Source organism: Mixophyes fleayi, chromosome 11 (genome assembly GCF_038048845.1).
Source record: "Mixophyes fleayi isolate aMixFle1 chromosome 11, aMixFle1.hap1, whole genome shotgun sequence".
Classification (NCBI taxonomy): Eukaryota; Metazoa; Chordata; class Amphibia; order Anura; family Limnodynastidae; genus Mixophyes; species Mixophyes fleayi.
In genome coordinates this window covers 48008130-48021701 of record NC_134412.1, presented here as the reverse complement: position 1 = coordinate 48021701, position 13572 = coordinate 48008130, and the positions used below count along the sequence as shown (strand labels likewise).

Below are 13572 nucleotides of genomic sequence, written 5' to 3'. Positions count from 1 at the left end.
TGCGATTTTACGTAGTCTTCTGCTTCTTGGCTAAGTTGCTGTTCTTCCTAAACGCTTCCACTTTCTAATAATATCACTTACAGTTGTCCATGGAATATCCAGCAGGGATTAAATTTTGCGAACCGTCCTATTGCATCCTATCACAGTACCACTTGAAGTCACTAAGCTCTTCAGAACAACCCATTTTGTATCACAAATGTTTGCAAATGGAAACTGCGAGGCTTGGTGCTTGATTTTATACACCTCTGGCAAAGGGTCTGATTGAAACACCTCAATTCAATAGTTAACAGGTGTGGTCAAATACTTTTATCCATAAAATACTTTTGTCCACTATTCAGAACCGAGAGATCCAAACAGAACCAGAATCAGGTACTAAAAAGTGTGATTGTTATACTCATAATTCCTTTGAATATGTATGAGTAATATTTTCCTCTGGTTAATAATATTGGAAAGTGGTCCCTCCTCTTACCTAGTTTTGTCCCCCTATATGTTTATGACATAGGTCATTGCATGTACTGTCATGCTTTTGTATTTGTTTCAGTCATTTTTTTTCAGTTTTTTTCAGTTGTTTGTCAAATTTTTGCAACTTTACTTACACTGTCCGCCGACCGGAAGTGAGATACCGGAAGTGAGGTATCGCGCCTGTTGGACTCCGCCCATCTCCCGGCGATATCCTAATTAGGAGGATTTTCTGTCTATTTAAGATCAGCGTGGATGTGCTAATCTTATCCCTTGAGAAAGTCTTTATTGAAAGGACGAAACGCGTTGGGTATTCGTTTTGCACGCTGTCCCGGACTGGTGCATCAGTGTGGTTATACTGGCTAGACTTGCCCTGCATGCTGTTTCATCTTTGCACGAGAAACTGGACAGATAAGCTGTTTTACATTGTGTTTTATGTACGAGCATATTATACTTAAGCCGCAGTTGAGGCTATGTTGCCTCTTTTGTATTAGTTTTTTTTTTTACTATTTTCACTTGTTGTGATGGTATTATACTATATTGGCTTTTTTTGAGTTCTAGCCAATTTGAAGTGGTGCTAGTATTTTGGGAGAAGATCCTGTTGGAGTCAGGATGTTGCACTTCAGCGGTCCGTTGCAGACCATATCCATGTGAAGGTCTATGAGCACTTATTCAAAGCTATTTGAATTTGAACTTCTGGTACAGGAATTGCACTTATGGATTATCTCAAAGATGTTACATATTTAATGCACTATGTTGGCGCCCCTTTCTCTTTTTGTATTCTATTAGGCTGATACCTGCAGATAGGTGTCGAATGTATTGGGAGCTGCCATCTCATGTACTGAGTATACAAAGTATTTTTTCTGTCATTATCATTTTTGGTTGCACACTTATAAGCGCCTGTGTAGCTTAGAAATTTGGTGGGAATATATATATATATATATATATATATTATAGATATATACACATATCTACTATATAAATGCCTAGTGGCGTGTGTGAAAAAAAAAAAAACAAGCTGCAGCGCCACCTGCTGGGCAGAGTTATACACTGACCTATATATTTCTTGAAGGAGAAGTGACAGTTGGGAGTGGTTGGTGGTTGCCGGGGGTGACAGTGGGGAGTTTTTAACACCTTAAGTAGCTTGATTTGACTAGAATGCATGAGTATCATGCACGGATTAACTGACCTACTAAATTCTTAGTGTGTGTGGGAAAAAAACCTCAAAAAGGGCTGAAATTTGGTATACTGACATTATTGACGAGTTGAGGGGTCAAACTCATTTTGGTGAGGTAATTTTACCTCATGAACACACATGTGTACGGTGGCGGATCCAGGGGGGTGTGATCGGGGCAATCCCCCCCCCCCTAGCAGGGGTTTGCTGCCGACGGCTGCACAGTATGTGCAGGTCCGTTTGGCAGTGACAGTGTGCTGCCCCTGCCTGTCACTGCCGAGCGGACCTGCACATACTGTGCAGCCCCCAGCAGTCTCAGAAGTCGGAACAAACATTTTCTAGATCCGCCCCTGCATGTGTAGCGGCGTGTGTTAGTGTGTGTGTGTCTGTGGCAATGAAGATGAAGGATGAGGTGATGGAGAAAAATGATGAGGTGGTGACATGTGGACAAAACCACATTAAAAACAGGCGCTTGCGTCGGGAAGTAACGCTCTTCCCCTGAGGAGGCCTGGGCTAGGCCCAAATGCATGACAAGAACCTTTTTAACACCTTAAGTAGCTTGATTTGACTAGAATACATGAGTATCATGCACGGGTTAACTTGTATATATATATATATATATATATATATATATATATATATATTATAGATATTGTAACTGGATATAGATATACGTGGTAAATATATCAGAATTCCCTCGGATACATTTAAATTAACATTGAACAGCTTTGATATGGACTTTTCCAGTTCTGGAACATAGACTGCACTGTGCATTGAGAGATATGTAATGCCTTTGTAATTGTCACAGACCCACTAGGAAATGATGGATGAGTATCTGGCACTATTCAGCAAGGAGGCACAGAGTCTATCAGCCCACCCCCCCACCCTTCCCAGAGGTTTGGGCTTTGCTATGTAGGATGAGTTGCCAAACCTTGCAGGCATTGCAGAAGCTAAGTCTGATTCAGTTATTGTTGATCCACCCAAATAGCTAAGTGTTGGAGTAACTCACGGGCAGATGGTTCTCCAGCATCATGAACAGACCCACTAGGTATTGATAGATGAGTACCTGCCAGCAGTTGGCACTAATGAGCAAGGAGCAAGGAGGCGCGCAGTCTAACACGTCCCTGGTGTTCACCAGGAACTCCGCAAGGAGGTTTGGGCTTTGCTATGTGGGACGTGCAGGTCGAGAGTCCTCAATTTCAGCCACTGGTGAGGCAGCTGGAGTCAGATCAAGAGTAGTCAATGTAGTCAAGGTCAGAACCGAGAGATCCAAACAGAACCAGAATCAGGTACTGAAGAGTGGAAGAAAATTACAGTAATCAAGTCGGGAAATCAGTAGAACTTATGCAGGATAAGTAACAATATGCTGGAGAAGTAACCACCAGATGACCCAATACTCTGGCAGAGACTGACTACCAGATTCTGCTTTATATAGGCAGTCCTATTTCCCCAGGTGGTCAGTGACATCAGCAGGTGTCTGACCGCCGATAGGAGACCTGAATAGTGTGTGCCTGTGAAACCAGCAGCATGGGAATCAGAAATTCATGATTCATGTCCCATTGCTAGGCAACGGACCCGCCGGCTCGCAGCAGAGAGAAGACGTCCATCTCTGTGGTAAGACAGTTAAGCAGGGACAGCGTCTGACAGTACCATTCCTTATTTCATACACATGTTAAGTCAATGAATAATATGTTTGACTTTTGAGGTAGATTAAGTTTCAATGACAAGAAGTATGAATACTTTCAACAAATTTACTTTTTGTAATCATTTTTGTTTTTCCATTCTTTGTAATTTGTTTTGATTTAAAAATTGGAATATTGGGAGGTATGTATTTATATAAATAATCTTTTAGTACATACAGTTTGCAGCCATTTTAAACAGGTTAAAATGGCTGCAAACTGATTAGTAAGTACAATGTAGTAAATGGGTTCTGAGATCGGTTTGTGTATACAGAACACCCGACACTTAGAAATACAAAGTTTTTTCTTTGCATCCATAAAGGGCCTGGTTTATTTAGGAAAGCAAAGCAAAAAAAAAGGAGTAACTCTGCTCCTGGATAAACCATGTTAGAATGCAAGGGGTGCAAATAAGTTTATTATTTTGCACGTAAGGAAAATACTGGCTGCTTTTTCATGTAGCTCGCATATACTTGACAGCTTCATACACTGAAATTTAAAGTTGATCTAGGACATGTCCTAACCCAACTATAAATCTGTCCCACATTTTAAATGTACCTTCCCGTCCTTGCCTTATTGAATCAGGCTAAATGTGTTTACACAGTAAAGCTGGGCATACAGTGCTCTGCATAATCGGTGCCATTGTCAATTTGGGTACTCGCTTCGCCATGATTGTGGCCAATAAGTACAGTCAGAAGCCGACAGCACACACAGGATGGTTATCTGTGCTCATTTTCCAATTGCATTTACCAACCTGCCAGATTATTATTATTATATATTTATAAAGTGCCAACATGTTCCACAGCACTGTACGATATTTGGAGGTTGCAGTAGAAAAAAAACAAGAACATACCCATCCTATTTTAATCTATGTCAAATTCAGAATCTGTGGCACAAAATGTGAAAATATGTTTGGGACTGAATACTTTATCAAGGCATTGTACATCTGTATATATTACTAGAAGCTTTTTTGTACAACTCCACTTGTATGGGGTTGTGTTCCCTTGAAGTTGAGTGCATATTTCCATGTTGGTGTTACTTTTAATGTAAACTCTCACTACATCAATTAATTCTCTTTGTCTCACGTTTTATACATTATAGATGTGAGTAAACTAGCTTATTTTTCATTCAGTTGCTGCTTCAATTATCCCACTTATATGCTCTTTCCATTTCTGTTCCTGCAGGCCAAACTGGGGTTTTCTACTGTACCTGCTCATTTCCAGTATGTCCCACACTTCATCTACCCTCAAAAGATATACAGACACTGGTTACTCGAAGAGTTATGGCGGACTCAGCTCATATACTTCCAACCTCAGTTCCTCCTATAGTGACCGCAATAAGTTGCCTTATAAAACCAGTATGAGTACTTCATATTACTCCAGCTCTCACTTGCGCTCATATCCAGATCTGGACCGAAGTATTCCCCGTCTAGATCTTCCCAGCAAAAGGACTGATATCTTGGCACGCTCTCCCTCAAAATATGCAACAAATTCAGTATACTCTAACGGCTATAACACCACTTACTCTACCCTTCCAACATCCCCCATTACCTCTCTGTCGCGTAAGAAGTCCTCCAGTCACACAGATCTGTCCCATGGACTCTCTGAACTTCGTACCTCAGACATTTACTACCCTCACAGTCCAGCACTGACACGGTCACGACTGGAAGTAAATGCAAACTCTCGGATTTCTCGTGCTTCCAACTACAGTGAGTTCAGCGATATCTATGGAAAGAAGAGAGGATTGTCTAATGGATATGGAATTCCTTCTATACCTACTACAGAGTCTCTCACATCACATTCAAAGCCCACATCACGGTTTGCATACTCCTATGAAAAGAGTGAGGGATCCAGTGGGAAAGATGTACCAGTAAGTTTTGTTATGTATGTGGTTTGCACATTTATTTGGTCAAAATATGAGTAAAGTAACAAAGAAACTGCTACTGCAGATAATACCTTCAAGATTCCCTCAGTAACTTATGAGCCCTGGTTTGTTTCTACATTATTATTATTATTACTATCGTAGACTTGTAAGGCGCCACAGTGCTCCGCATTGCCGTACAGTAGGGAAAACAGTACATACATAAAACAGGGACATACAAGATAGATTAAATAAATGCAGACATGAAAACAAAGGGTATGAAGGAGCCTGCACTTTAGACAGCTTACACTATAAGTGGAAGAGGGCACAGCTGAAACAAGAGGAGTAAATGTGTTTCAGAGTGAAGATTGGCATGGTGAGGGTGCATTAGTGTGAATAGTATTATCGAGAATAAGGTCACCTCTAAAAAAGAGATGGGTTTTCAAAGAGCATATAAAGATTTGAAGGCTGTGGGAAAGTCTGATTGAACTTGGTAAGGAATTCCATAAGTGAGGATCAGCACAGAAGTCTTGTAAGCGGGAGTAAGAGGTGGTTACCAGAGACGAGACAAGGCGCAGGTCAGAGGTAAATCTAAGAGGGCAGGAGGGAGGGTATTTTGATATGAGATTTGAGATGTATGCAGGGGTAGTGTTGTTGAGGGCTTTGTAGGTAAGAGTGAGTAATTTGAATTTGATTCTGGAGGACACAAGGAGCCAGTGTAGGGATTTGCAAAGTGGTGAATCAGATGTGGAGCGGTGAGAGAGGAAGATCGGTCTTGCAGCAGCATTTAGGATGGATTGAAGTGTGGATATATGAGTGTTAGGATGCCAGATAGCAGGAGGTTGCAATAGTCAAGACGGGAGATGATGAGAGAATAGATAAGTGTTTTGGTAGCATGTTGAGTAAGAAAAGGGCGTATTCTGGCAATGTTTTTTAAGGTGGAGTCTACAGAGTCTGGATGTCAGGAATAAAGCAGAGGGCGGAGTCAAGTGTGACACCAAGGCAGTGGGCTTGGGAGACTGCAGAAATTGTGGTGTTGTTAACAGTGAGGGAGATTTGAGGGCAGGTGGTGACTCTGGCAGGAGGAAAGATAATAAGCTCTTTTCGGACATGTTGAGCTTTAGGTAGCATTGGGACATCCATGCGAAGATAGTAGAAAGACACTTTGTTACACGAGATTGTACAGAAAGAATGAGGTCAGGGGAAGAGATATAGATTTGGATGTCATCTGCGTAGAGGTGGTATTGGAAGCTGAATTAGTGCCCAAGAGAAGATGTGTAAAATTAAAAAAGTAAATGGCCAAGAACAGAGCCTTGTGGGACCCCAACAGATAGTGGAGGGGAGGATGTGCCAGAGGTAGAAACACTAAAGCGGTTCAATAGGTAGGAAGTGAACCAGGAAAGAACTATGTCACGAAGGACAATGGAGTGAAGGATGTGCAGGAGAAGAGGGTGATCAACAGTATCAAAAGCAGCAGAGAGGTCCAGGAGAAATTACAATTAGATTTTGCAGTAAGTAGATCATTTGCCAATTTTGTGAGAGCAGTTTCAGTGGAATGTTGGGGGTGAATGCCTGATTGCAGAGAGTCGAGAATAGAATGAGAGGAGAGAAAGTGAGACAGGCGTTTGTACACCAATCGCTCAAGTAGTTTGGAAGCAAAAGGGAGGGGAGAAATTGGGCGGTAGTTGGAGAGAGAGGCTGGATCGAGAGATTTTTTTTTTTTAGAATAGGTGAGATGAGCGCATGTTTAAAGGAGGATGAAAATGTGGCAGTGGATAGAGACAGGTTGAAGAGGTGAGTTAGAGTTGGGCATGCAGTGGAGGAGAAAGAGCGCAGTAGTTGGGAGGGAATAGGGTCAAGTGGACAGGTTGTAGGGTGAGATGATAAGTGCAGAGACTTCGTCTTCAGTTACTGCAGAGAATGAATTAAGGGTGGATTAGAGAGTGTAGGTAAAGGTAGGTAGAGTGAGTGGAGTGAATGGAATTTGGCATCAGGAAATATCTTGTCGATAGGTGTCAATTTTGTCTTTGAAATAGGTGGCAAAATTATGAGGAAGGAAGAAAGAGGAGTAGGCAGTGCAGATGGGCAGAGAAGTGAGTTGAAGGTGGCAAAGAGGCGACGTGGGTTAGAAGACTGGGTGGATAATAGTGATTTGAAGAACATTTGTTTGGCAATCGAAAGGGCAGTGCTGTAAGATGAAAGGATGAATTTATAGTGGAGGAAATTGTGATAGGAATGAGATTTCCTCGAGTGGCGCTCTGCAGTGAGGGAGCAGGTAGCGGGTCTGCTTGTTGTGCAATGGCTGGGGTTTGGATCGTCAGAGACTCTATGTATTAGCTGGATTGTCTAGGGCTGAGATGAGTGTTTTGTTATAGAAAGAGGCAGCCTGATTAGGGCAGGACAATGCAGTCATTGGAGAAAATACTTGTTTTAGTGAAAATGAGAAGTGGATTGGGTTAAGAGTACTTAGGTTTTGTGTACGTGTGTATTTGGGTGCAGGAGGAAGGGCATGAGGTAAGGTGAGGTTAAGGGAAAGGAGGAGGTGGTCGGAGAGTGGGAAGGCTAAACTGGAGAAACTAGAGATGGAGCAGTAGCGTGAGAAGACAAGGTCAAGGGAGTGCTGATCACAGTGGGTTAGAGATGAGGTCCATTTGGAGAGACCAAAGGAGGAAGTAAGTGAAAGAAGTTTAGTGGCAGAAAAGACAGTGGGATTATCAATGGGAATGTTGAAATCACCTAGTATGATTGTATGCAGGTCAAAGGATAGGAAATAAGTGAGCCAGGCCGCAAAGTTGTCAAGGAATTGGGAAACTGGACCTGGGAGGCTATAAATGACAGCAACACGATGGCGGGGAGGATAAAATAGATGGATAGTGTGGACTTCAAAGGAAGAGAATGAGAGGGAGGGTTCAGAGGATATGACTTAATTCAACTATTAACTGACTGGATTTCAAAACAGGTGTTTAGACATTTGTATAGATATATAATAAGATCAATAAACGGCTTCTTGGGAAAAAAAACTTTTACCACAGAGTAAGAGCAACACAAAATACATTAGATTGTGGTAACATTAAATACTCATTTAAAAAGTTTTGTATATAGGCATTTATGAGGATACCACCCTTAGCTGGGATGGCAGTTACCCTCCGTGGGATTCAACTCACTCGGGTAGACCAGAGTATATCCAAAATAAGGCTTCATTACGAAAGCACAACACCACAAGACGTTCACAAGATACAGGGTAAATGGTAGCATGTATCCTCCAGCAGCCTCTTGCAGTCAGTACTCCAAAATATTAATCTCGGTCTCTTTCAGTGTCTTGTCCTCCCGCAATATTACCACTACCGATTAGCTAGACCGTTACGGTGTTGCCCAGCCTGGATTACTGGCTCACACAGACCCTCCAGCGGCACCACGATGCCTGGCCCACAGTCCTTTTTGCTGATGTCTTGTACACCAGGATCCTCCAAGCTAGAATAGCTATCTTGGCATTTTGCTCTCCCTATATTCTTGGCTGTATACACAGGGAGTAAGGTCAAATGTCTCACTCCTCCCCCTTACAGCAGTGGACACTTTAACTGTTAGACATACTGTCTCTATTCCCTTGATTATACATTGGGATGTCTTGACTCAATTAGCTATTTGGCTGAATACACTAAACAAAGAGTTACAATATAACATCAAGGAATGACACTTCACGCTTGCGTGAAACAACAAGACATTTGACACATTGTTTCTGCCACATTACACAATCTGAGTCTGTGATACATTTTGATACAATAACATTTATATATGTTACTACATTTCCCAATGCTATTTCAGCCAGTATTTTACTGAGGAGGCACATTGCATATCATCTAGAATTTCTAACCTACTTACCGCTCAGATTACCTGTTGACCTAGCTAATTAACTTGGGCTGCCAAATAGTTAAATCAGACATTGTTCTGATTACAAACCAAATCTAAGCTGCACCTCATAATAATGGACATTTGAGACAAATGGTAATTACATTAGCTAACTCAAGAAAAATTACTTCTGTTGTCTGTTATTTTCACACAGTATGGCAATATTGTTTATATTTATACTACATACAATATTGCAAGAAATAGCAAGGGCAAAATGTACCTAATAACATGAAATAATAATACACATAATACACCGACGCTCTGGTGTATATACTTAGACTGGGCCAACGATTAAAAAGTATATTAAACCGTGAGAAACGGGTGCTGAATAAAAAGTTCTCAGTCCAGTAGCACCGCGTTTCTTGACAGCAATGTTGAGGTTTCATGTTGAAGTGGTTTCATGCAATTTCTGAACTGGTTTTTGACCAGTTACCCTCTGATGGATGAATACAAACTAGCAACATTTGGGGCTAGATTTTCTGAACTGTGTGTTTGAAAAGGTGGAGATGTTGCCTATATCAACCAATCAGATTCTAGTTATTTGGTACATTCTACAAAATGACAGCTAGAATCTGATTGGTTGCTATAGTCAACATCTCCACCTTTTCAAACCCGCAGTTTAGTAAATTTACCTCTTGGACATTCAATGGTGGAAGTGGGCTGGTATACGATGGTAGGCCATATTACCACTTATCCTTTTGCCTTCCTTGTAAAACTATCAAATTCCATGCACTTACATTTTCCAATAGCACCACTTCTAAATTTCCTCCACTGTTACAGATTACAGTGTTTCTCATTTATGAAGCTCAAAATAGCAGTATATAAATAAATTATAATAATGAGAAATATTTACATACACACTACTGCAACTTTTCCCCCACAGCACCATCATCCTCCCCTGTAATTCCATCCCCTCACCTTCCAATTCATCCCTCTATATCATCTGTTATTAAAAACTGCCATCATTACCTCATTTTATCACCCCTCACCCTTTATTCATCACATTCAAGCAAACACTATCTCGCTCACCCCACAATCTTATTTTATACGCCACCTGCTATTCACCCCCCTCCCTTTTCCTTTTCATGCTTCCAGCCCCCACGATCAGTAACCTCACCATTTTTCTAATACTCTACACAATCATTAAATCCTCACTATCTTCCCTTCATCAACCCCCTGCCATCATTAACGTCTCAATATTTTCCTTCTACTCCTCACAATCATTAGCCAGTCAACATCTTCATTCGTTCAACCTACTCACCCCAGTCAATTACCTTACAGACACAGTGGGATCACTTCACATTTTCTGCTTCTCACTCCTTCAAGTGATGGAGTGGCTCCCAGTCACTGATTGGATGGTAGCACTCAGCAAGGTGAACTCATCACCACACAAAGTGCTCCTAGCCTATCAATGACTGGGAGCTGCCACATAGTTGAACAAGGCCCCTCTGACTGATGTGCCCATGTGCACTGCACAGCCTGCAACTATTATACATAAACCACTGTTTGTGCTATATTCATTGTAAATTACTGAGCCTTTAACATTTATTTACAGAGACCATTCTAAAGCTGACTGGTTAGTATTAGCAGTATCTTTCTAAAGCTGCCTAGAAGACATTAATCACAAATAATGGCAAATCATAACCAAGTTCTGGGTTCATGTTCAGCGTTATGTTTTTAAAGCTAGCGTCGACATGTTCACCATTTGCACTTTGCCATAAACACATACATTCCAATTAGAGTGATCGATAAGAGCTCCTTTGAGGGTTGGGGGATAGGGTATGGATGCTGCCACTATCCCGATTAGGGAAAAGCCTGATCTTCCCCAAATTGTAGACTAAGAAGATAAATATTAATTTGAGACTGGGCGCATAGGGAAGGGAATAAACACATAAGGAACGATACAATATCACTATTTGTCTTGCTTAATAAAATGCTTACGGTTGATAACATAATCAATAGACCTTAGTCTTAACCTTAACACTTAATTAATATATAATAAACGACACCACACCAACTTGTTGGCAAATAACTCCTGTTTAATTTAAATTAAACCGTAGCTGCAATGGTGGTGGGAGAACACTGTACTCAACTTTGTTCATCCATAAGTGCACACTGTTTCTTAAACTAATCGTAATGTACCGCCAGTCAGCCCAGATGAACTGTACTTGCACCGAACCTAAGCCGCCTTGTTGAAGGGCACAGGTTCCAAAAGCCTGACCAACATAAATATGTGCTTTACCACTTTGCTTATCCTGTACAGTGTTCACCTGCCACGTTAAAGGTTGCACCAGCCGCTGGACAGTAAACCATGCCGTTTTCACTCTGACCGAGCATCTCTGTGTTACCTCCATGGTTGAACCACAACACCCGTACCATACCAAGGCCCATCGACATGTGGCACCAAGTACATCCAGAGCTGAACCACAGCCTGTACCATAATACGGCCTTCATCCACGAGACACCAGGTACATCCAGAGCCGAACCACAACTCGTACCATGCCAAAGCCCTCGAATACGTGGGACCCAGTATATCCAGAGTGAGCCACAGCCCGTACTATGCCACTGCTCTGTTTTATTGCTGGCCCATTCAGGGGCGCACGGAGGATTGTTGGGGGGGGGGGTTTCCCCCGACCCCAAAAAAAAAAAAAACAGAGAGAGAGCTGCGCATGCGCAGCAGCTCCGTTTCGTCAGGTCTGTCCTATACAGCAGCCGCGGCGTTGTCTAAGAAGCGTCCGTGGCGGTGCTGTATACACTACAGCACCGCCGCGGACGCTTCTTTGACAGCGCCGCGGCTGCTGTATAGGACAGTGGCCACTTAGTTAGCGTAGGGGGGGGTTTCTAGAGACTCAGAAACCCCCCCTGCGTGCGCCACTGCCATTTATACCTTGCTGCAATTGGCTCCCCATACCTCCGGCCTGCATTCACACACCATTGTCAGATTGGCCCATGCATACACTTGCTTGTACATTACCACTCCTACTCCTTTCGTTAACCCTTAGTAATTCAAATTGATTATGTACCCACCCAAAGCTTTTAGTTTTCCCTTGGGCTTAATTCATCCCTCAGTTCTTATAACTAGAATGAAAGCTCCTTGGACCTGAGATATGTATATCTTAATAAAGGGAGCAAGCATATATGAAAATAGGTATGCAATCCCTCTTTTACAAATACAACATAATCTTTCTTAGGCATATATTAATGAATGTCTTATAAAATCCTTATGTATAAACATGGGTACTTGCTCTGTATATTCCCATTGAAATATAACACCTGCACCTATTATACATAAACCAAATATAACTTATGCAGCCTTTAACATTTATTTACAGAGACCATTCTGAAGCTGACTGGTTAGTATTAGAATTATGTTTGTAAAGCTGCCTAGAATAAACTAATCACAAGTAGTGGCAAATCATAACCAGATTCTGGGTTCATGTTCAGCTTTATGTTTTTAAAGCTAGCGTCAACAAGTTCACCATTTGCACTTTGTCATAATCACATACATGTTTATGATACTTATAAATGATGATGATGATGACGATGTTGGTGTGTGCAGTTTGATGTACATGTATACACACTAATGCTATGTACCTATGCACTTTGAATGTCATGAAATGCTTATGAAAATCAGTGAGCTCTAGCCTAGCCTCTCCCGCCCCTCTCCTTCTGACGTCATGAGGCTGTCAAATTCTAGCCGCAGCTCACTGGTCCTGCCGGTGACACTGTGCGTGTGTGGTCACAAGGGGCGGCATGCCAGCAGCAGGAGCAGACAGGAACCTAAGGTTGCGCTCTACACCTGGAGAAATAAAGAAGGCAGAGCCAATGCTATGTCTTTACTACAATAGCTTTATACAAGGGAAAACATGCTCAGAGCTAACAGCAGCATAGCATCAACGAAGCCAATTTTGTTTTTTTCCCAAACAAGAAGCTTCACAGCCTATAGCGATACCTGGAAGTAAACTTGCATTCAGAATCTTAAATTTAGCACCAGAGAAAGTGTTGCTGATACTACTCTGCTCTTTGATTGATTGCCATGCCTTCCTTCTACACTTTTACTACGACCGGCTTGGGAACCCACAGGGAGCACCAGGTCCCTGGTGCAGTTGTTTTATCCAACCTGCTTGGTTTCATGCTCCACAGAACCAAGGTAAAATAAATATTTTTAACATTTTAGAGGTTGTTTTTTATTTTGTTCAGAGAAGATTGTATCCATTATGTTACTACATACAGCCTTAAACCCCGCTCACCCATTTATTTGCATGCTATGGGAGTTAGAATTGAATATTCAGGTCCAATTATCTAATGGGTTAATTTACGATAACATAAGAGTTAACATTTACAGCCTATATGAAACCTCTTTCCATGTCAAGAACTACCTACTGGCGTTTCCTCCAACCACTGTGATTGCTCAGTATCTCTCTGATCACATCTGGCTGGGGTGAAGAACTTAGAGTTCACTACTGAAAATCATTAGATACGCGTCTTTTGTTTACT

At 41.8% G+C, this 13572-nt stretch overlaps 1 protein-coding gene across 3 annotated transcripts in view; it reads left to right on the top strand.

Annotated features, from left to right (window-relative positions):
• The window catches only part of USP2 (ubiquitin specific peptidase 2), a 94959-nt gene that overhangs the window by 45950 nt on the left and 35437 nt on the right, over positions 1-13572 (top strand). For 2 of the 3 annotated variants that reach the window (XM_075191183.1, XM_075191184.1), the window contains exon 2: positions 4494-5178. In XM_075191183.1, coding sequence (XP_075047284.1) covers positions 4534-5178 — 645 coding nt within the window. In that variant the 5' untranslated portion in view covers positions 4494-4533. Of the gene's footprint in view, positions 1-4493; positions 5179-12800; positions 13226-13572 lie in introns of those variants that run through there. The other variant, XM_075191185.1, reaches the window with a different exon arrangement.